The sequence below is a fragment of the Rhipicephalus microplus genome, unplaced genomic scaffold (assembly GCF_043290135.1).
Source record: "Rhipicephalus microplus isolate Deutch F79 unplaced genomic scaffold, USDA_Rmic scaffold_15, whole genome shotgun sequence".
Classification (NCBI taxonomy): domain Eukaryota; kingdom Metazoa; phylum Arthropoda; class Arachnida; order Ixodida; family Ixodidae; genus Rhipicephalus; species Rhipicephalus microplus.
Genome location: NW_027464588.1, coordinates 2,072,432 through 2,096,218, shown reverse-complemented (window position 1 = coordinate 2,096,218; position 23,787 = coordinate 2,072,432). Strand labels below are relative to the sequence as shown.

At 47.4% G+C, this 23,787-nt stretch overlaps 1 protein-coding gene across 2 annotated transcripts in view; it reads right to left on the bottom strand.

Moving 5' to 3' along the window:
* The window catches only part of LOC119173747 (cytochrome P450 3A24), a 108,294-nt gene that overhangs the window by 5,976 nt on the left and 78,531 nt on the right, over nt 1–23,787 (bottom strand). The window contains exons 10-12 of one of the 2 annotated variants that reach the window (XM_075883128.1): nt 22,240–22,348; nt 4,190–4,287; nt 3,177–3,317 (exon numbers count right to left, since the gene is read on the bottom strand). In XM_075883128.1, coding sequence (XP_075739243.1) covers nt 3,177–3,317; nt 4,190–4,287; nt 22,240–22,348 — 348 coding nt within the window. The remainder of the gene's footprint in view (nt 1–3,176; nt 3,318–4,189; nt 4,288–22,239; nt 22,349–23,787) is intronic. The other variant, XM_075883129.1, reaches the window with a different exon arrangement.

Sequence of the window (23,787 nt, the reverse complement as noted above, 5' to 3'; positions counted from 1 at the left end):
ACGCGCCCTTAAGAGGGGTCCTCAGTTGCGAAATGATGTGCGAAATGATGCGACTGGTTTGCGTTGGGCGCTCTCTAAAGGTTGTCGTCTCTTGCTTTTCTATGGGCGCCGCCTCCACTTAGCGTGGCCTCTACTGCACATGCTCTTATCAGACTCCTGATTCGGGAAAGCACAAAGGTCACATTGCTCGCTGCCACGGCCACATTTGCGAAAGAAGCACGCTGCTCACATACGAGGAAGCAAGAATTATGACAGTTGTTCGCGCTTGTCTTGTGTATACTTGTGTGTTTGTTTTGTGCGTCTTTTTGTTTGAACAGCGCTCTTTAAGTGTAGAACTGTGACAGTTTTTAGTCCGTGCTCGTCCTGTGTGGGCTAGTTTTGTGCGTGCTTTCTGCTTGGAGTGCGCACTGCAAGTTTAAAGGTGCTTGCGGCTCTTCGCGTGACTTCTCAATTCGTTGCTGTAGCATTCAATCTTTCGCCCTTTAGGCGAAACAATTGACAATAAAAGCTCAACTACCTGTGTGAAGAATCTTTTCACTTTCGTGTTATACCGATGACTAGAAAGAGGGATCAGCAACGTTTTTTTTTTCATCTGAAACGTATAATAAATAAATAAGAAATACGGGGTCTACAGTCACAATGCTTGATATAAAAAAACATTATTTTATTGGGGCTGCCGAGGCAGAATGATCTTAAAACTCGGTTTTAGAAAATAAACAACCAAGGTCAACTCCATATGTTCTGAAAACAGTCACAAACGCAAGCGAACGTACAGTCGTTCACAAACGTTTTCAAACCACGTGAGCGTGTTGTGAAAAACCTCTTCCATCCGTTAATCGAAGGTCTGACTTTGCGGCTCTTCGCGTGACTTCTCAATTCGTTGTTGTAGCATTCAATCTTTCGCCCTTTAGGCGAAACAATTGACAATAAACGCTCAACTACCTGTGTGAAGAATCTTTTCACTTTCCTGTTATACCGATGACTAGAAAGAGGGATCAGCAACGTTTTTTTTTATCTGAAACGTATAATAAATAAATAAGAAATACGGGGTCTACAGTCACAATGCTTGATATAAAAAACATTATTTTATTGGGGCTGCCGAGACAGAATGATCTTAAAACTTGGTTTTAGAAAATAAACAACCAAGGTCAACTCCATATGTTCTGAAAACAGTCACAAACGCAAGCGAACGTACAGTCGTTCACAAACGTTTTCAAACCACGTGAGCGTGTTGTGAAAAACCTCTTCCATCCGTTAATCGAAGGTCTGACTGTTTTCTCACTAGGCATATTTTTTACCACTATTTAACGCCGGGTACTCTTCGACAGCCTCGTCTACGTGCTTCTGTCTCAATCAACATTGCTTATGAGTCGCAATTGTGATTAAATGATATCTACGCAACGGCACACCATTCCAAGCACGCCAACCACTATAAAAGTAGAAGTGTGATGCTCTTATCACAGCCTAGCGCATTGCGTTAAAGTAACGAACGTGGACGCAGAGGTACAAAACTGATATACCAGTGATTAAGAAGAAAGCCTGCTTCCATAGAAGTATTTCGGGCTCTTACGTTTACACATTTTTCAACAAACTTCAGCTCGATGCACCTAGCGCAAATAAGAAGTCAAAACAAACCATTTTTGTGCCTTCAACAATTAGGCAACTTGTTTTTTGAAGGCGCGTTGAGTGTAGAAGCGCGCCCGATCTCGTGTGTTCGCGTGCTGTACGGAGCGGCGGACGATGGCAGCGCCACCCTCAAAGGAGTGGCGAGAGGCATGTACTACACCCGTTGCGAAGGTCGTAAAAAGGGAGCGCGCAGGTGGAGTCTAGCCAGGCCGTGATCATCAACGAATGATTGTTTCCCTCGCCGCGAGATGACGTTAAAAGAAACTGTGGTTGCTCTCACTTCCGCTTAAACGCGTTGCCAGCAGCCGCGAGAGCGTGCAGGCCACGCGTTCCAGTGTTCCTGTCATAAAAATTGACGCTGTACATCTCAACCGTGTCGCGAGAAAAAAAAAGGTTTTTACGTGTATCGTTGCTTGTTTTAGACTATTTCATAATGCCTATCGTAAGTAAAGTTCCGAATGGTATGTACCGTACGTCAAAATTCATTGTACTGCGAGTTAGCAAAATACCCACCGAGAGTTCACAAAGCTCCACACGAAGCAGCACGCTTTTTCGCTGATTCTAATAACGCTCGAGCACTTTGTACTCGTTGTTACGCAGTTTTCATGATGTGACGCATTCATTGCTTTTCTACACTTCCGCTACATGTTTTAACACTACATGTTAAAACATGTACACTACATGTTTCACATGTTTCTACACTACATGTTTCAAACATGTTTCTACACTACATGTTTTAAGTGACTCTGCGAATTAGCTAACACCAGAATGGGGTTTCTTTTTTCGAAGCTGTCTGATTGATTGGCCGACTCTGGGGTCGTTCGACCAGTGGTGTAGCCAGAAGCAAGCTTGCTCAAAACCATTCGCCCACCCCCTCCCAACCAACAAATTTTTCGCCATAAAATATCGAGCTCGAAATGACACCCGATCACATCTGCGTCCCCAGCCACCACTTCACATCTCATTGGCGCCCCTCCTCCTCCTCCTCCCACCAGAAAAACTTTCTGTCTACGCCCCTGCATTTTACTGCTATGCAAACGGCCTGCTTTTGATTCTGTCTCAAACCACGAATTTTATTTGCTGTCATAGGTATAGTTCGCTCATAGACAACGTCAGCGACGTCGGAACAAGATTCTCGGCAGCACCATCTATTTAAAGCTATCGCTTTTGTGTTTCAAGTCTATATTCTCGCTGTCACTGGTACCAATACAGAATTGCCTGTGGCGCATACCCACAAACTATGGGCTGCGGTGTGCGAGTGTGTGCCACGCGTTACAGGTAGAAAGAGTTTCACGATCTATGGAGCAGGATGTGAGTATTATTCTCCTCATAACCTGTGAATCGTGTTCATCATATACTCGTGTCCTGCTCGGCCAGTATTGGCATATGCCAAGAAAACGCGGCCACAAGAGTGTCAAAATGTATGCGGTCAGATATAGTATAAGGTAATGTAAAAAAAAGGACCAAAGCGACTTTGTTTCGCTAACAAATATTAGTTTATTTATTTATTACTTTCGCACAAAACACACACACAAAACACGTTTTCCCACCTTTCAGGGTTGAACTGCAGAGGGTCAGGCCAGAAGCGTGGGTCCCTCTGGATCTGGTATAGCGGCACCATGAAGCACGTCGCGGCCTTGAACTGGGTACCCCTGTACGTGAAGTCTTCTTTGGCTTGCCTCGTCACGAAACTGCGCAATGTTCACGCACAAATTTGTATAGGTACGCATGTCGGTGGATCATTTTTAAAGCGTGCGCCCGCACTTCAGGAGCGAGTACTCTGGTGCCTCTGCTTCGTTTTACGATAGTCATATAAGAATCCTAAAGGAATAATCGCAGCAGAAAATTTGCCGCACAGTTCACGTCGCTTTCGAACGTCGAATAACCTCTACATGTTATTGCCTAGAAAACTGTATCGTGGTACGTTCGTAGGACTCGATTTAACAGTGCTGGCACAGTGCAAAGCACACAAAGCAAGTTTGCGCGACTTTATCTGCTCATTGAAAGTTAAACTCGATGCTTCATTTTTGATGATATTCATAGCCATTGGAAATACTAATACGGCGCAGGGGGTTTGCCCGAAAGTCCATTTTACGAGATCTATTACGCTATCTAATTCGTTCGGGGAAGTTATTCCATCACGAAAGTCTCGCCGAATTTGTCGAAATGAGAAATGTTCGAGCTTGCGAGTGTGTAATGCGAAACTTCTGGTTCCTGATCAAACATAGCGATGAAAAGAATTCCGCATTGATTGCGAATATTTCAACCGAGGCAACAAATAATTTTGAAAGGCCATGGACAAAAAAATTTGGATTTTCTAGCGCAACGCTGCTCTAAAAGTACATAATAAAGGAGAGTGATGAGCCCATTTATTTATTTATTTATTTATTTATTTATTTATTATACCTCATAAGCCCCCTGCAGGAGGCTTTGCATGAGGATTTGGACAAACAACATAAGGTTCAATACACAATGATTCTATGGCATATGAAAATTCATTCGTGTTAGAATGATAGATAACACGAGGGCCTTTTATAAAAGCTCAGAGAAATTAAAAGCTCACGTGAGACCAGGAGGGTAGAGTCGACCCGTTTCCTTGATTACTTGTTCCAGGTAAACCAGTCTTCTTGTAACAGTCTCGAAGTCCAGTTTACCCTGCGCCTGAAACAAAATTACACACAGAAAGCATTTTCTTACCGAGCGTGCTCTCTGATCCTGACAGTCAGAGTAAAATTGTCACGAACGACGTCAAGAACAACTTTACGCATCTTTTGGTGGAACGTGTTCATTATACGTACATGGTATGTGTCCCACCATATACCTGAATTTAAAGGGACACCCTATTTTGGAACCCTTCGAAAGCAGCGAATAAATGAATACTTAATATTTATTTCTTTATTTACTGATATTGTATCTAGGTTTCTGATTGGTGGTGATTATGTTATGCTCATATATGAAAAGTAATGTAGTACTAGCACCTCCTATTAAATGCTAATCTGAATTTCTTGTGGCCAAAGTAGCCACAGCTTTGGCAAAAACGTCTGCATTTTTATGTTTATTGCGCTTTTTTCTAATGAAGATATATAACTAAGGAAGCACTACTGAGCACGGTTATGACTGGCTTTTTTTTCTTTTTTGCAATGTAGACTTGTCGTTGAGGCTTAATATTTTGTGCGTATATGTGTAATAAATGTGCGCCGTTAGGCCTTTGTTGTGTATGAAGTTAAGAGAGTGTAATCTGGAATGTTTTGTTCATGTATGCAACGCGCATAACTTGTCAACCACCTCCTATTTGCGCTGACTCGCGTGCAATGCTTCATATTGAAGAAAAACGATTCAGTTTCGCTGCAAGGGCATTCAGTGCGATAACAACATATTGAAATGTTATAAGTAGTACAGAAAGTAGATAACTCCAGCAGCAGGGGCGAAGGCACTTTTTTTTTTTTTGAGGGGTGGAGGGAGCACCATCTGTAGATGAAATCAAGGCTTCGATGGATGACCGTCTGGTTGGAAAGAAACAGTGAATAAAAAGAATGAAGACGCTCACCAGAACAAAATAAAATAAGAAATTATATATATATATATATATATATATATATATATATATATATATATATATATATATATATATATATATATATATATATATATATATATATATATAAAAGAAGGCATTTCGCCACCCAAAATGGGAACCTTGTTCGCAATAAAAGTGAAAGGTCGAACTTACGCGTTTGAATAGTTTATACACTCTTGATGACCTCCGGCTCCTTCCTACGATGTGCCATAATAGCATCGGTGGGCAAGAAGCCCTTTAGAAATAGCCCTCTCATATTTCACACTTGCCTTACGTTATTTGCCAAAATATATTACAATAAATGTTTTCTTGAGCTACGTAGAAAAGATAACACATTTTTTATTTTACGCGCGCTCCTTTCATCATAAACACTAAAGAGAGATTTTGCTTACCAGTGAAAAACAAAAAAAAACTTGAGAACGTGCTTTCAGTTCCGAAGTTAGAGGAGGAGGAAAAAACCTTTACTGATGCTGGCTGTGCCAGATAGCCCTTATCCCCACCGGGCTGGTTGACATCCCTAGTCCGGGACGTCATTAGTCGAGGCTGCCACCCGAGCCTGCTGGACTAGAGTTCGCTGTTCCTCGAGTGTGGAGCTATTGAGTAGGGTCGTCTCCCAGTCCTCTTTGGTGGGGTTGGGAAAGGGGGTTAATTTTGGGTTCATTTGGCAGGCCCAGACCATATGGTAAGTGTTGGCCACTTCCCCACAGTACTGGCACTGCCCACTTGTTTTTGGGTCGCAATATTTGAGTATGGCTGGACAGAGCAGCGTATTTGTCTGTAGGTGCCGCAGGATGCGCTCCTCCGTTTTCGAGAGTCCCTTCGCTGGTGCGGGATACAAGCGGCGTTGCTCAATGTAGTATTCTTTGATTTCTCGAAACCGTAATAAAGGTGTGGGACGTTCAGGTCTATCAGGGGAATGGGGAGTTTCCCGGGAAGTAAGCACGCAGGCTGCTGCATGTGCAGCCTCGTTACCCTGTAGACCCTGATGTCCCGGAGTCCATATAAGACGTTTTGGGGTAGGATCGCGGTTTCTGATGCTGAATTTTAAAAATCTATTAGTAAATGAAGTGATTTCTCCTGCAAGATAGCTCTCGCAGGCTCTTCGAGAGTCTGTAACTATTTGTTTTGAGTTTGGATGGGATACTGCCAGTGCAATGGCCACCTCCTCCGCCTTACTTTCCGAAGTTAGAAGCTAGTAAATGAGGTGACGGGATGTTTTTTAGGGTAAAACGCTTTCAATCTTGTAGCCGTCTAAAGCGCGTGGCCTAAACACCTTGCATATGCGGGGTACAAATTACTGTACATTAGCTTGAGCGTTATCTTGTTTTTCCTGTTGATATTGTTAAAGTTTTCAGATTCAATCTAGAAGTCAGGTCATCCTGTTCGGTTGCGACGACATGTGCCCCGCCCCAGTTTATCTCGTGATTTGAAGCTTGCGCATGCTCGCCGAGATTGTTTGATGATACCCTCTCAGGTTTTACGTCATCACTGCGCTGCTTCAGCTGGTCGCTCCAAGTTACCGAATTTGCCGTTGTACACACAATGGCAGTTCGCACACAGAACCTCGTAAACAGCACCAGGAAAGTGCTCTTGTTTTTGTAATTGGTCTTTCACATTGACGAAAGTGCTTTTGTACGGCATCTTTGTCTTTTTTTTTTCATTCACCTTCCTGAAATTTATTTTTCGCTCAGTATACTGTGAAAAACATTTGGCGTGGAGGAGGGAGGGGGGGAGGGGCAGAGGTTCAGCGTGCCACCCCCGGGCTACGCCACTGTCCAGCACTTACCCATACTCTAAAATACGGGCGTAAGTCTATAGTTGCAGGAACTGCAGCGGGGGAAGCGACATTTGTGCTTCACCTCACCACTAACTTAGCGGTGAGAAGTAGACTTGTACACGTTACAGCAAATAAGCAACCGACTGCAATAAAATTAGTTTCTTTAAGACCGAATCGACAACAATGGGGATTATTTTCCCGGAAATGTAGCTGAGCCGTTACATAATATAAATAATATCTAGGGTTTTACACCCCACAACTACGGTATGATTGAGGGATGACTTTAGTGGCAGGCTCCGGAAATTTTGACTATCTGTGGTTATTTAACGTGCACTGACATAGCACAGTACGCCGACCTCTACCGTTTCGACTTTATCGAAATGTGACCGTCAAGACCGGGATCGTACCCGTGACCTTTGGGTCAGCAGACAAACACCTTAGCCACTGATATACCATGGTGGATGAGGAGTTACACAATTGTAATTCGTTACTTTTGCGCTACGAACCCACCACGGCTATGTCACTCGGCTGCTGACCCGCACGTCACGGGATGGAATTGCGGCCGCATTTTCGATGGAAGCGAAAATGCCTGATGCCCGTGCGCTTCTATTTTGGTGCACGTTATTTGACCCCAGGTGGTCGAAATTTCCGGAACCCTCCACTATGGCGTCTCTGATGATCATACGGTGATTTTGGAACAATAAACCCATACGATTATTATTCATTTTGCGCTACCTTCATTTGAAAATTTGTTGGCGTAACGCAACAAGACGTGTGTGCTCAAACTACAAAAAACTACAGTGACCTGCATGGCAAGAGAGAAAGTTTTCATAGCTACAGGTATTCCACGACGCTTAGGGACATTAATCCACAGAATTCGATAGGAAGTAGCATACACAAACAGCTTGCTGCACAAGATACATCGATCCTACTCACCGGAATGTAAATGCGGTCATGCAGAAAGAAATGTTCGCCATATTCTTTTTGAATGCGTTAAATACGCGAATCAAAAAGAAAAATTGAGGAACAAATTAGCAAGTTTGGACAGATGGCCCCTCACATTAAAGAAATTACTCGGGCCATGGCCTCAGATACATCTTCAGAAAAAGCCGAACACCTTCCTGGCAGACTTTTTAGTTGAGACCGTACTGGATAAGCGCCTGTGATATTGATTGATTGATTGATATGTGAAGTTTAACGTCCCAAAATTACCATATGATTATGAGAGACGCCGTAGTGGAGGGCTCCGGAAATTTAGACTATCTGGGGTTCTTTAACGTGCACCCAAATCTGAGCACACGGGCCTACAACATTTTCACCTCCATCGAAAATGCAGCCGCCGCAGCTGGGATTCAAACCCGCGACCTGCGGGTCAGCAGCCGAGTACCTTAGCCACTATACCACCGCGGGGGGCCTGTGGTAGACAGCCAGTGATTGATATATATGAAATGTGTTAGGGCATATACTCACAGTAGAAAAGGAAGGTGTGCGTGTAAACAGTTTATGACAGTTTGAAGTGCTGTAAGCAAACTGTGTATTGACATGATATTTCAACTGGTTTCAGTGCGCTATCATGTTTTTATCTTGGATTGTTTATTTTTAGGCACCGCTCAGTATTATTCTTTTTTTTCTTGCTGCAGAACTACGTGATATGGGGTAGCCGAGGCAATGTGAACCTCAACACCTCTCCACAGCAAAACAGTTAGAACAGAACAGAACCGAACAGGGAAGGATGCAGGCTTGCGCGATGGCTGGGAGGCATACTGCGGCTTCCGTGTTATCGTTATACACGTTGGTAACTATTACCGGAAGTTGTTTTTCAAGTTGTCGGTCACCTACTCTCCTAGGTTTTCTCAATAAGAAGGTACACTAAACACTCACTCATTGTATGCGCTAGAGGGTGAGGAGTGTTGAAGCGTAGAAACACCTCACGCACCAACTTGTAGTGGAGAAGTGCTTCAATGATATAGTGTCCACGTCCCCCACAAACCCTTGCGCTTCACTGTTTCTGGCACTCAAAGAGGGCGTTGTAGGGAAAGCCAAGAAAATGCTAAAAAGGTAAAGTCTGTAGGCACCGCCCGACTGGTCTGACAGGACGGGGCTCTCTACAGTGGTCACAAGTTTTAAATGTGAAGCATTTCTTAACGAACCTCAGCGACTTTAAGCGTATCTATCTATCTATCTATCTATCTATCTATCTATCTATCTATCTATCTATCTATCTATCTATCTATCTATCTATCTATCTATCTATCTATCTATCTATCTATCCGCTTACGTTTGGGTGCTCTCATGGTTGGTCACCACCACTTCGCGTTAACCAAAATTAGCATGGAAGAGTAAGATGGTTTGCCGAATATCACACGCTGGTCAAGACATGAATAACATCACAATCCCGTAACGTACGTTGTCAAACACTTCCCGCCAGACAGTGGCACATGGACATGGTCGGGTATGTGCCGCTGAAATGTGGGTATGTGCCATTGGTGATTGACACTTATCTAGCCAGGAACGACAAGAACACACATGGGCAATTTTAACGCACGATTATTAGAAAATACCCGACAGCGGTAGGGTCAGCCCGACGAATGCAAAGAATAAATGTCAGGGTCCCAGCTAGAATCAAATCCAAGCATTGTGCGTGGCAATGAAGCATTTTACCACAGAGCTATGGCAGGTCTGAGAACTACTTTTCGAACAGACGGTAATTTTCGTGAAACGTCAATAGTGGTAGCAGTGCTTCCTACCCAATTTTGTAAACATTACATATGTGTTCCTTTGATACAGCCGTCACGTTGGGTTAACGTCAGTTGTGGTTAGTTGCCGTGCGCTGAAGTTGATTTATGTAGCAGTGTCGAGGGCCAGCACTTCGTATCAGCTTCTCGTGTTGCTAATACGCATGTTCCTGTTGGCATCGTTGCTAAAGTACAACATTCTCCTTCCCTCCACATGCTTCACACAAGATCGATTCCGCGGTACGTGGGATCTGCTGAATTTTTTTTCGGAACGTGAACTGATGCGAAGGACTGGCTGTATGCTGTTTTGAAATAAATAAATGAATGAATAAATAACTAAAACAAGAAATAAATAATGTCATAGATACAGGAATGTTACAATAAAATTCAACTAAACGAGCCAAAACGTTACAGATTCAAATAAGTGATACAAGAAAATGTAATTTATTACAATTACTCACTTATTTATAACACGTTTCAAACAACTCTGGTGACAAGACATCACGGATGCAGGTACGAGTCATTTACTGATTTTTATGAAGATGGTGCACAAGACACGGCTGAACAAGGCCAGTCATGTTAAAGTCACGACTTTCCTCCTCCAGCGCCCTCTTTAGGGACTTTCATGGCCATATCGTGGGACGGCGGACGGCTGGAGCGTTCCCTCGGTGCTTTAGACGCGCTCAGTGATGTTCCGTACTACGCCGAAGAATTCTCATTCAGCGGCAGGGAAATTTTCTATTTCGGCGATTTTCCCCTGCAAACGTTGACGAAATGTTCAGCATATTTCCCTGCACGACAGTACTAATTTCTGCCCCCATCCACGCGCACACATACTATATTTACACGTGTCTGACGTACTGGCGACTTTTGAAATCATGAGTGGCCCCTCCACTTCCGCACAACAGAAGCGTGGATGCATGAAAAGTTTATTATGGTCCTTCGGTGCGTGCGTTTAGCACGCAGCAGGCCACTCCCACGTCGGGACAGAGAGACCTTGCACCTCCACTGCGTCGTGGGCCCAATGAACAGCCCAGAGCTGTGCTTCAAGGTCCGAGCTGCGTAGCGCTTGGTCCCACTCTTCCTTAGTGATCCTGGCCCCCGGTGCCAGAGGGCAACCTCAGAACATGGAGCTAAACTAGCTGTATCGTCACAATAGCCACACACATCGTGAGGGTGTGCGTCCAGAAAGATTTTGTGCAACACCGCAGGGCATAAATATGTGCCCGTCTGAAGCTGCCTGAACGTGATTTCTTGTGCTTTATTGAGTGCTTTGTGTGGTAGTGCCATAGTTCTCTTAATAAACTTATAAATAATAAACTAAAAACAAAATCATGACTTTATTATTTCTCAACTGTTAATACACTGCACATTGTCGGTTTCAAGTGTAACATGAACTAGAAATCACTCTACGTAAATATAAGAAAGAAATCTCACGGGCTATGCCATGCGTGGCGAATGCACGAGAACTGATTACAGCAGGGGATGGTGGTGGTGGTAAAAACACTTATTTCAGAACAAGTTTATTAGAGAGTGCCGACGCAGAAGGGGAAGGCGCACTGTGACCGTCATGAGTCGTCATAAGAGAACTTAGCCATTCTTAAAGTTCCCTACAATATCACGAAGATTCCCCTTTTTCTTTTGGCTCAAAATGAGAGGCGAAAACTTACTGAAGAAGGGAAATTATTTGCACGGAACATCACTGGCACGCGCTTTGTGGATCCCGTGCTGAACCGTTGTATCGTCCGTGACCTCCGACGCCAGTGTAGCTCTAGCCGATCGGTGCAACCCCCCTTGAATTTCTTCGATCATGCCCCCCCTCTCTCCTATCTCTTCTCTCCGCCCTCTTAACTCGTGTACGGCGAGTGCTCCGTCTTCCTTATTTATCACTTTCTACTATTTTTTTAGGGGCGAAGCTTCTTACGCCGAGGGTCGTATGTACCGTTTCGTCGTACAGTAGCCAGTTGCATTTCATTGCATGTCAATAAAAACGGTGTCGCAGCATATTCACAGAGCAAATGAAGATGGGTGGGGCGAAGCGTCCGTCAGTCCGTCCGTCTGACCGCGTCGCCCCACTCATAATTTACCTCGTGAATGTGCAGCGATTATTTCATCCACCATCACCCAGTCCCTACAAGAAACTTATCCGTGTCGCCAACTGGGCAAACAGAAATCTAGCTCTTTTTTTTCTTTTGCTTCAAGGACAACTTATTATTACTACCTTTCCGCTTGAACCGTTTGGTCGGCTGCCCTTGTATTGGTTCGCCCATACATTGAACATAGCACACGCGAAACATTATCGCTCCTGCAACGGTAAAAAGCTTAATCCGTTTTAGGGGCGAAGCTCCTTATAGCGGCACTTATTCGTCTCTCGTAGCCGTTGTAGTGTGTAACAAGTATAACATTTTGACCTCCAAGATAGTGCCGGTGAGAGATTTCTTTTGTGCGTTGTTAAACAATAAAAAATAGTTGTCAATGTACATGCCAATTGCTGCTAATGGGGAATGAGAGACAGGAGCATTCGTATTTTAGTTACCACGCACGCTTTGATCCCCATTAGCAGCCATTGGCATGTACATTGAGCACTATTTGACACGAAAGGGTTGCTACGTTATACTTGCTGGCTGTAACCTCCTTAGTTTTAGAAAGGTTTCGCGAGCGTTGAGCCGCAGGGCCATGAATACAATGAACTAGTATATACCATGAATGAACTCGGGCTGGTTAAAGGTGGGAAGTAGATACGAAGCGCAAGCCGTAAGAAAGTAAAAACCGAGTTCTCCTGTCCCATTTTCCATTAGCAGCCATTGGCATGTACATTGAACACTATCTGACAGGAAAAGGTTGCTACGTTATACTCGCTGGGCGTAACCTCCTTGGTTTTAGAAAGGTTTAGCGAGCGTTGGGCCGCAGTGCCATGAATACAGTGAACTAGTATATACCATGAACTCGAGATGGTTAAAGGTGGGAAGTAGACCCGAAGCGCAAGCCGTAAGAAAGTGTGAGTGGGCCACCTCTCGTTTAGTCCTTAGAATGTCCGCTGGATGGCGGTGCTTCTATATGGGGAATATATGCTGGAAAGATGCGAGATGGTGGTACTTGGAGTGTTGAATAGATGGACGAACGGACACACAGATAGAAGCATGGATAGACGCATCAACGGACGGGTGGATGGACGCATAGACGGTCACACTGACAGACGCATGGACGGATGGAAGCAAGAACGAATGGATGGATGAATGCTTCGCTCCACTCTCCATCATTCACTCCGTGGATATGCTGCCAATTTTTTTAACCTGCACTGCTCTTGTACTGAAAAGAAGCGTAGTTTTCATGCGTCATATTTCCGTTTTATGACACGTTCTTTTCGCCGAAACAAATAATTTGATATAAAAAATATTTTTCTCTAAAACTTTCAAGACCTATTTGTACCCTCTTCAGAAGAGAATATTTTGGCTCAGAACTACACGTACGGCTGCTCAAGCACCACATTGCAGATCTGTGGAGGTCTGCTAGGTGAACTCGTAGCTTTTCTTCATCCACTCCTTTGACAACTCTCTAAATGTAGACGATCTTGGACTCTCGGCTGCTGACCCGCAGGTTCGGCATAGCTCACTGCGGCTTTAGTTGTCGGCTCGGTAGAGTACCTAGTACTCTAAATCGTTCAACACTTGCCCAAACACACTACATAACAAAGTGCGTGTCCCCTCTCCCTACCTCTCCTTCCTACGCTCCTCCTCTTCCACCCCGCAGCACTAAACACTCGTGCCTCCCCTGCACCTAATTCTGTGTGGGTGCAGTGCCAGTATTTCATCATCGTCAACTATACGCTCAGGGAATCGAGAGCACCCCCCTACCTGGCGCCTCGTTCCCCAGCTGCCGCGCGCGCGCCGGCAGCGTAGTCCGGGCGCGCATAAGCGACGGCATCCACCAAGATGGCTGCCAGGTAGCCTCTTGGTCTGGGCCAGTCAACCGTCGGATCCTTCTCGCGCTGGCATGTCCGGGCACGCTACGCTGGCGTGCTGCGCGGGCCTACGGCACAACGCAGCGCCCTTTCCTTTTGGGCACGCGTGACAAATTCCTCTCCTACGAGCTGTGTTGCGTCCGACAATTCGCTCGTCGCGGCAGATGCTCTCAGGCCTTCACGAGGGGTTGACGTGTTGCTAAGCAGGTGGCTTCTCGTTCGTGCGTTCGACTTCGGCCCTTTTGTGGGAGTCGTCGTGCCCTAGGCAAGTGTACTTGCTCGGTCTTGCGGAGTTCCCTATACGGCCTGCAAGGCCGTGAGTGTCGCACTGCGCTGCATCTTGGGTTAATAAACCAGTTGTTGTTATCCTGCCTCATGCGTGGTTTCTGTGCCGTGCCGGAGAAGTCAACGAACCAGGCCGCAGCGTCTTCGCACGCAGCGGCTGTGGAGGACGTCGCATCCCTACACGGTTCGTTGTCCAAGCGGACGCGAGCGACCTGGGTATCGGCGCGGTACTCCTTCAGGAGCACGACAGCGTCCTCCGGCCAGTCACCTTTGCGAGCCGGTCACTTAACGCCGCCGAGCGTAACTATAGCGTCACAGAAAGGGAATGTCTCGCTATAGTTTTTGCTCTCCGGAAGTTCGACTGCTATGTCGATGGCGTGCCATTCGTGGTGGAAACGGACCACATGGAACTCACCTGGCTTAAGCGCTTGCGCGAGCCCTCGGGCCGCCTCGCGCGCTGGGCGTTGACCTTGCAGCGGTACAACTGTGTTGTGCGCTACCGGAAAGTGAGTGCGAACGTCGTGGCAGGCGCTTTGTCGCGTGCCCCCGTTTTGGCGTCCGGCACTTGTGTCCGCCACTTCCGAGAGCAGTCGTATTAAGTAGATTCCGGGCCCTCTGGCTCCAAAGGGTCGAAAGCGCGAAGCTCGATGGCGAAGTGACTTTCGAGTCGATAGCCTCGGGTGAGGACGTATACCTGGTAGACCCTGTCACGTCCGCCGGTATCGTATATAGCAGAGAGGAGCTGCTAAAGGCACAGCAGGACGATTCGTTTTGTCAACACATCGTTGACGAGCTCAAAGAGCTGAGCTCCCAAGTGGAGCGGGGCGGTCAAGCCGCCGGGCGCAAACAGACAGCTGGTATTTCTGTCGGCGCCGAGTGCCGTACACAGGCTGGTATTGCTGCGGGCACGTTGAACTCGTACCTGTTTGATGGCAACGGCGTTCTCCTGCCGTACGTCCCATCTGAAGAAGCTCCCCAAGAGGCTTTCAAGGTGGTGATACCCCACCGTCTAAGGAAATCCACCTTAGGTTATCTCCATGACTCGCGGTCAGCCGGACATGCGAGTGGCCTTAAGGCTTTTCAAAAGTTGTGCCGCTCAACTACCTGGCCTGGCATGAAGCGCGACGCCCTTCACTACGCCCGCTCATGCCGCGTGTGCCAATGCGTGAAGCCTGGCGGGGGCAAGCATCCCGGGCTCATGCAGCCGATCGACAGCCAACAACCTTGGCAAGTCGTGGCCTGCGACATTAAGGGACCTTTCCCAAGAAGCCGGAGAGGCCATGTTTTTCTTTTGGCTGTCACAGATCACTTCGCGAAGTGGGTCGAACTGTTTCCCCTTCGGAAATTAATGACATGCGCAAGCTGGGACAAGTTGACCGAGGTCTTTACCTGCTTTGGCTTTCCGGCGGAGTTGATCACGTACAATGCGTCCTATTTCACGGCCAAGGTGTTTGTGGATGCGTGTGCTGCCTTTGGCATTAAGCACCATAAAACAACCACGTATCACCCACAGACCAACCCGACCGAGCAGATCAAACGTAACCTCAAGCCCTTGCTGACAGCCTTTGCGCAGCAACACAGGGACTGGGATGCCTGTCTCAACGAGATAGGCTTCTCCTTGCGGTCTACGGTCACTCGCTCGACAGGGTACATGCCCGCCTTCCTCAACTTTGGGAGAGAGCTGCGTAACCCCATTTACCGCGTCCTACGGGGCGGTGGCAGTGCAAGCGCCGCGAAAATCAGTCCGTTTGGCTGCGCGGTGGAACTGCGCTCACGGATGGAGGTGGCCCTCGACATGGCACGTTCCAACCTGGCAAAAGCGCGAGCTGGTCAGAAGGCTCAATACGACCGGTCGCATCGGGATGACCGTTACGATGTTGGCGATCTCGTCCTCAAGCGCAATCACGTCTTGAGGGACGCCGCCAAAGGCATCTCGGCCTCCCTTTTGGCCAAATGGTTGGGCCCATACCGAGTGCACACCAAAGTGTCACCCCTGGTAAACAAGCTGGCTGACTCCCAAGGGAGACCAGCTGGCGGTCCAATTAACGTTTCTGAACTCAAATCTTTCGTTGCCGGACGCAACGACTTCGGTGAGGGGGAGGCGGTCACCGAACCGCAGGGAAACCGGGATAAGGCTGGTTCAAAACCACGCCACCGGTACAACCTGCGAAAGCGCACTTAGGCTAATTTTCGTCCCCGGCGTGTAGCGGGACGTTATCCCCTCCATGTAAGGGAGCGGAGATTATAGCTGCTGTGCGAGAGCCCATCCAGCAGCAACAGTAACGGCTACCTGGCGAGCTTTCTCCCTGGTAACACCATTACACGCACTGCGCGCGGAATATCTATCCGGTTCCCAGCGCTCCCGGCTGCTCGAGAGAGAAAAGCCCTTTCCCAGGTGGCTCACTTTCTCACTGGGTACCTTCCGCACAGTCGGCGGGAGAAGTGAAGCGTGCGCCCTATTGGCTCACGCAACCTTCAATCCGACGGAGTAGGCTCTCTTTATTGGGCCAGCCTGTCGCGCCTCTGGGCCGCACCTTCAGTTGCGTTTCTGCTTTTCACCGACACCCCAGCTTTCGTTATGTCCTCCTCGACGACCCGTTCTTCCAAGAAAAAGCCCGGGAGACCAGCCGCACGCTCGGTCGTTCCGCAGGCACCGGCCGCGTCCATGCCGCCTCCGTCGAATGCTACCCGGCCCCGGCTAACAAGAACCCGCCTCGTCATGAAGTCGCTACGTTGACGTTCCAACAAGGCACTGAGGCCCCGGTCGCCTTCGTGCTGACTCGTCGCTGTTCCAAGCAACGCAAAGTCTGGGTGAGGGTTAGACACCGAGTCCGTCTCGCGTCCTTTCTGCGGACGCATCCTTTTGGGCCTGCTCGACGCTTCCGGAGGTGACTCGATGCCACCTGTTCCTGAGGCCTCCTACTGTGACGTTTGCGGTGTCCTGCTGGTGCAAGAGGCTACTTACCTCCGTTCGCGGGTTCACCAAGTGAATACGGCGGTGACCCTGTGGTCCTGTCCACTGCGGCGGTGCCGCGTGGCCCGGGCCTTCCACCGGCCCTGTCGACCAACTCCGTTCAGGCGGTCGTGCTGGTGCTCGTCACGGACTCTTCATTCAAGTCGGCCATCGCGGCTGCAGTGTCTGCCGCCCTCCCGAGGCCCCAGGTTCCTCATGAGACGCCGGCGAACGAAGACACCGGGACCCCCGTCGATCTCGTGGACGGCACTGAGCTGGACCTCAGTTTTTTCGGTGTCGGTGGATGCTTTTATTACGGCGTCTTTAGGGCGGCCTCGGTCTAGGAGGGGGGGTGTGGGAATCGAGAGCGCCCTCCTACCTGGCGCCTCGTTCCCCAGCTGCCGCGCACGCGCTGACAGCGTAGCCCGGGCGCGCATAAGCGCCGGCATCCGCCAAGATGGCTGCCAGGGCGCCTCTTGGTCTGGGCCAGTCAACCGTCGGCTCCTTCCCGCGCTGGTATGTCTGGGCACGCTACGCTGGCGCGCTGCGCGAGCCTACGTCACAACGCAGCGCCAGTTCCCTTTGAGCGCGCGTGACATCCTCCTCTCCTACGAGCTGTGTGGCGCCCGACGATTCACTCGTCGCGGCAGATGCTCTCAGGCCTTCACGAGGGGTTGACGCGCTGCTAAGCAGGCGGCTTCTCGTTCGTGCGTTTGACTTCGGCCCTTGTGCGGGAGTCGTGCCCTAGGCAAGCGTACTTGCTCGGTCTTGCGGAGTTCCCTATACGGCCTGCAAGCCCGTGAGTGTCGCACTGTGCTGCATCTTGGGTTAATAAACCCGTTGTTGTTGTTATCCTGCCTCGTGCATGGTTTCTGCGCCGTGCCGGAAAAAACGACGAACCCGGCCGCGAAGTCTTCGCACGCAGCGGCAGTGGAGGACGTCGCATCCCTACACGGTTGCGCTTAGTAGGCAAGCCTAGTGCAAACCTATCTCCACAACGCGTACTCCGTTTCAAACAAGGCCGGCAAAGAAGAGTTCTTGTTGCAGATGTGTTGTCAGTAAGAAATAGCTTCAATGCCCTTATCACCTCAAACAGAATTATAGATGCCAAGCATCTAACTGTTTGGGGTGGTAAGGACATAGGACACAACCTGGTGTGCGGTGTGCCCACGCTCACTGCGCTGCACGTCTCCTCCCTCTCTCTATCCTCTCCTACGCTCCCCTTTCTCACCTCGCAACGTAGAGTCTCCCAGCGTCTCTCGTCTACGCTCGCTCCCCTCTCTCTCCTCATGCATCCTCCTCCCCACGCGTTCACACCTACAACGTGCATACGCACTCCCTCTCCCTTTTTAAAAAACTAAATATATTTAAGGAGAGGTCGGTGCCAGTGCATCGCACCTGCTACTGCTCTTCTGTTGCACAAAACTTGACAAAGCACATTAGGTAACACACACAAGGCTATACATAGATACATAGCAGATCACCTACGCACTGCGCCTAAGTTTTTCAGTACAGAAATGTGTTCACATTACACAGAAATGTGTCCACACCACACATAATCTGTAAATACACAAGTAATCACGTAAATTGAAATGTCCACATGAGACATGAAAGTTCACAAAGGTGATCATGTCTCTTAAATATTGGACTGTTTTCACAAAAGTTTTCACAAAGATATTGTAGTGAAACGCAAGAATATTGTGAAACATACCGGTAAAAATAACGCTAGTGCGTTTTCTTTTTTGGTTTGGTACTTTTTGGATATCTCTGATTCGTCCAGAAAACGCTTCTGCACGCGCAGCAGTGGCGTGTAGTTTCCTTTTGGCCATGGGCCCAAGATTTTTGCTACCGGTATTGATGGAAGTCCAACGCTGCCTCCTAACGCCGATGCAGGCAGCGTCTGCAAGCGAGTTTCTTCATTGCAAAAACAGACTGATTACGCTTCACAACAGTTCACTGGCCGCACCGTATGTATAGGCCCTTGATTTTTAGCTACAATATAATGTCAGTGCGGAATTTTTCCTGTGAATTGTTAAACAATAAAAATTAGCACTGTACGCGGTAACTAAAATCTGACTGCGGGTCTCTGTGTCCGATCGGAGACTTCTGTTTCTCACTGACCATTAGCAGCGAATAACATCTTTCAGTGAGAAACACCGGTACATCCCTGCGTGCTTGGCGCCTCCCCAGGTTTCTCTCGTGCGCAACGCCGCGGTGAGCGCCAGTGTGAATGCCACCGCCAATGTAAGCATTAGCACTCGCTGCTTCGCATCTATACATGGTTCCCTTTAGGGGGATACGGTGTATATGTTTATTAAAGACGACAGTCTTTCTTGAGACCTTCGATGGAAAAGTCTTGGTCTGTTTCTCTGTATATTTGTCTGTTTGTCCACCGTAACCATACCTCAAACGACACCAAAGGGCCAAGCCCATCCGCAGCACCCACCAATATTGCTCAAGGTTTAGGCGTTCATAGTTGTGCTATTGTCAATTAAAAAGCAATTATTGCGCATATCTGAGGCGCCACAACAACGCTTCGATGTTTTTATGTCTGCCTTTATACTGGAAGAGCCACACACAAGAAACTCTAAGGAACGTAGCGTTTAATCGCGCTGCACTGACAGTTCAACGCGATGCTCAAAAAGGTGCTTCCAACGCTTTGCTACGACGTCACGGTTGTGGCACCTGCCCGTCGCTTTGCGTTCTACACCTTATCACCTCCGAGACTGGCGTGCATCTTTCTACGTGGGCTGCACGCCTTCGTTTTCAAAGATAACTACAAGATGACACTTGTGTCTAACGTGCCTAGATGCGCTCGTTCGCCTCCGCCACACGCTCGCGGCACTCTAACCCTTCCTGCAGAATACCTGCAGAATGGCCTGCAGAATACCATTCACCGATTTTCTTGCACAGAACATCAAATAAACGTTTTGTTCACTGTCTCCAGACGCAAGAATATCGTCTTCCGACGACATTTACAGTGTAACATGTAGATTCGGGACAATTGTTTATTCTTTATTTTGTACTGCGTTAAACCTGCCCCTCTGCTGGGTCAGCCGGACCGCTGAGCCGCTCAGCTATTACTCACTAATAGCGAGCATACTCGTTATTACTCATTATTATTCATTATTGAGCGAGTGCGATATTACTCACAAATAGCGAGTAATAGGTATGTATTATAATAGCAAGTAATAGCTATTACTCACAGATATTGAAATACAAAATCTAGATTGGATCCGACAAAGGGAAACAACGCAGTAGGTAATCATTGTTAACACTGGAACTGCCTCAGACATGCTGGCCCACGTTTCGGTAGGAGGACCTATCATTTTTAAAAGCGCCATGTCATCCTTGGCGTGTTAGTTTTGAAGGGGTCAGTGATCACAGGGGTTAAAATGGATAGTGGTCACAAAGACACGCGCCATCACCAGGAGTTGACGTCATCACTAAACCCTTTAAAGCTAATACGCCAAGGATGACACAGCGCCTTTGAAAAAGATAGGTCCTCCTATCGAAACGTCGGTCAGCCAGTCGGAGGCACTTCCACTGTTAACCCTGATTATCCCCTCACTGATACTGAGTAATATCTCGACTGCTCAGTGGGCCAGCGGACCCAGCGGAGGAGCCGAGGAGGCCGCGGCGCGCAAGACGAAGGGAAAATTAATAGCTCAGTGATTATTTCAGCGGAGTACAATGGAGTATAGATACTGTATATATGCTATACAGTAACTCTACACACCTCTTGACGAGGTTGAAACTACGGTTGATCAAGCAGAAGCTTTGCTTCGAGAAAGCTCGCACGCTGGTCCGCTGCACGCGATCCGCTGAGAGGACGAAATAAGCGGGCGAGTGGCTCGCTCCGTAAATACGCTGGCCATGCCAGCTTGCCGCGTACACGCAGTTGACGCCCCACTCGTTCGCTGGGTCCGCCGTACCACTGAGCCGCTCAGCTAATACTCTGTTGCAGGCGCGAGCATCTGGTTTCGCAGCACTTCGCATATCTGCGCCTGTCATGCGTGTTGGCCGTGGTGCGTGCTGTCTTCGACCTCGAATAGCGCTCAGCTTCGGTGTAAAAGACCATCCCACGTTTTCACTGAGAGACTTCTTAGGATATTATAAAAAAACAGTTGCTGCAGCCTATATGGCGAGTCGATCGGAGTATCCGTGTGCAACAGATGAGCCAACTTTGAAGTTGTCGCCTAGGTGTCTGGAGGTGGTCGACTATAAATAAATTATTTGTTATTTGCGATAAAATTGCAGCGCAAGTGTCTTAGTGTAAGTTGAAACAATTCACGTTTTTTTCGCATGTCCATACAGCTATATATTTTCCACAACCTTACGTGTGTTATTAACTGGTTTCCAATTCAATAACGTACAGTAAGGTTCACTGTTAAAGGGAACACTTGAATGCACGCCATCAATATTCCTGGCCCTTTGAGGGCAAGTGAATAAGGAAACAATCTTCATGCAGCTCATAGTTTGTCAAGACAAGTCAGAACTTGCAACTACTAGTAATAGTATGCTTATTTTAGCCACTATGCTTTCGTAAGATAGCGAAACAAAAACATACTGCTTATGCAGGAGTTCCTTTTAACAGTGGACCTTCCTGTACATTTAGCCGCAGATTTGTCAAAAGGGAAGCGGGGTCGACGTGGTGGATTAAAAATAGAAATTTCATGGACAGTGTCGGATCGAGATGAGCTGTTCGGAGAGTTAGATTGCATTAGCTTTCAAGTCGGAGATATATAAGCTCGTCGGAAACATCAGCAAACGCTTAAATCATTAGCTCGTAATAAACAAGGGAGGCAGAAGGAAGATGACTTACACTGACACAAGCGCTCCTCATTTCTTCGTATATTCCATCCCCTTAAATAACATCACGCATCGTAGTCATAACTCTGCATTCTATACACTCATTTTACGTTTCTATATGGCGCGTGGTGTTAGGCCTGTATACAACCACAATACACCGTGTCATAGCAATCATTGGCTATCGCTCACATCGCATAAGAAACATGGCACTCTTTCTCTACCCATTACCCTTGCCCCACAAAACTTCACTAATCAACATTGCCATTTTCAAGTGTCTTTTAGATTTTCTCCGTTACTTACGTAGTCCGTACTTTAAGTCGCTTATTGTTACTCCCTTCTCAGCCAGCCGCACTCGTCAGGTTGCACTTACCTAATCTTACATATATCTTTAGGTTGCAAACGAGCAATAGGCAAAACGAAAGAATGCCACGAAGTAGAGAAAAAGATGCAAAGAGAGACGCGAGTGCCATAATGGCAGCTAAAATGGCGAGCGCTGGGGTTGTTTGCGCTTACCTGCTCAGAAATAGTGTCGACGACCTCTTGGCGCACCTTTTCCTGGACATCCGGGTACTTGGCTAGTACAAAGGTCAAATAACTGAGCAACGATGCTATTGTTTCGTACCTGCGGCGTAGCATCCGAAGAATACTGCAAACAAAAACTGTCACCCTTTGCAGTGAGAAAAAAAAATAACCCGAATTCCCGACGTATAAAGCGTGTGCCTCACTCACTATGTTGTTCCTTTAACTACAGAGACAGATGCACAGAGCACTCGACGCGTAAAGAAATAAGTGTATTTATTCATTTATTAGTTTAGTGTAATCGGGCACCATTCGCATTGTCTCCAGCCATAGAACGAGAGAAATAACGTTTATGCCAGTAAAAATGGCCTATTCAAACAATCCTATAATGCGTATTCAATGTATGCACGTTTACGAAGTGCCCACTTCGCCATAATTATTTTTTTTTGCAAATTGGCGAAGTACCCGTGCAGTACGGTACTCTGTGATATTGCGAGCACTTGCGCAGCTGCAGAGTTTGTGATAGGTGGGTGGCTTCAGACCAACATACACAATTTATCACTTGGTGTTATTCAACGATTCTCCCACGCATTGTCACATGCCTCAAGGAGACTCTCACCTATTTTCATCACGCAATATAAAACACTGATGTAACTCCGTATGGTAGAAAACCTGCTTGCCACACAGAAGGCGTGGCTTTGGTTCTCACTCAATGCGAATATTTTGTTATTAGTCATTTATTTACCTACAATTATTTCAAGTTTTCGCTCACGCACTACGCTGATTTTCCGCTCACAACCAACGACACCAATGCCTGTGCTGCCACTGGAATTTCTGTGAAACGATCCCTTTACTGCTGTAGCGTTGAAAGAGCGGGTGGGCGTACACGGATTACAGCTTAACACAAGTAACAAATATTACTTCAGAAACACGTGTTATCAGCAATACAACAAAATGACGGTTGCATACATACATACATACATACATACATACATACATACATACATACATACATACATACATACATACATACATACATACATACATACATACATACATACATACATACATACATACATACATACATACATACATACATACATACATACATACTGTGGGCGTTTGTTACATCGTTCTCATCCCTGCATGATCATAATCACCATCATCCACTTGGCTCTTCCTCATGGCCACTCTGTGCCATCATCATCGTCATCATCTGTGTACTGGCTCTGCCCGTACGTTTTGCGAGATTTTTCCTCAAACGAACGCTGTCGCCATCAAGACTACCAAGACCTCATACGTGGTGGAGGTGGATTTTCGGTCCTCTGACCTCCCGCAGCCCGCTCTACCCCCTGGAGCTTCGTTCAGGCCGCCGCTTGCGCCCATAGTCAGACAGCATGTCCCAGACCGAGCCTGCCAGCGCTGATGTCATCAACCACGCAGCACCGGAGCTGCCCCTCCTATTTACAAACACGGACATCAGCGGGAACTCCCGCTCTTTGCTGGTCTTTGTGAAGAAGACGTAGAAGACTGGCTCGATAG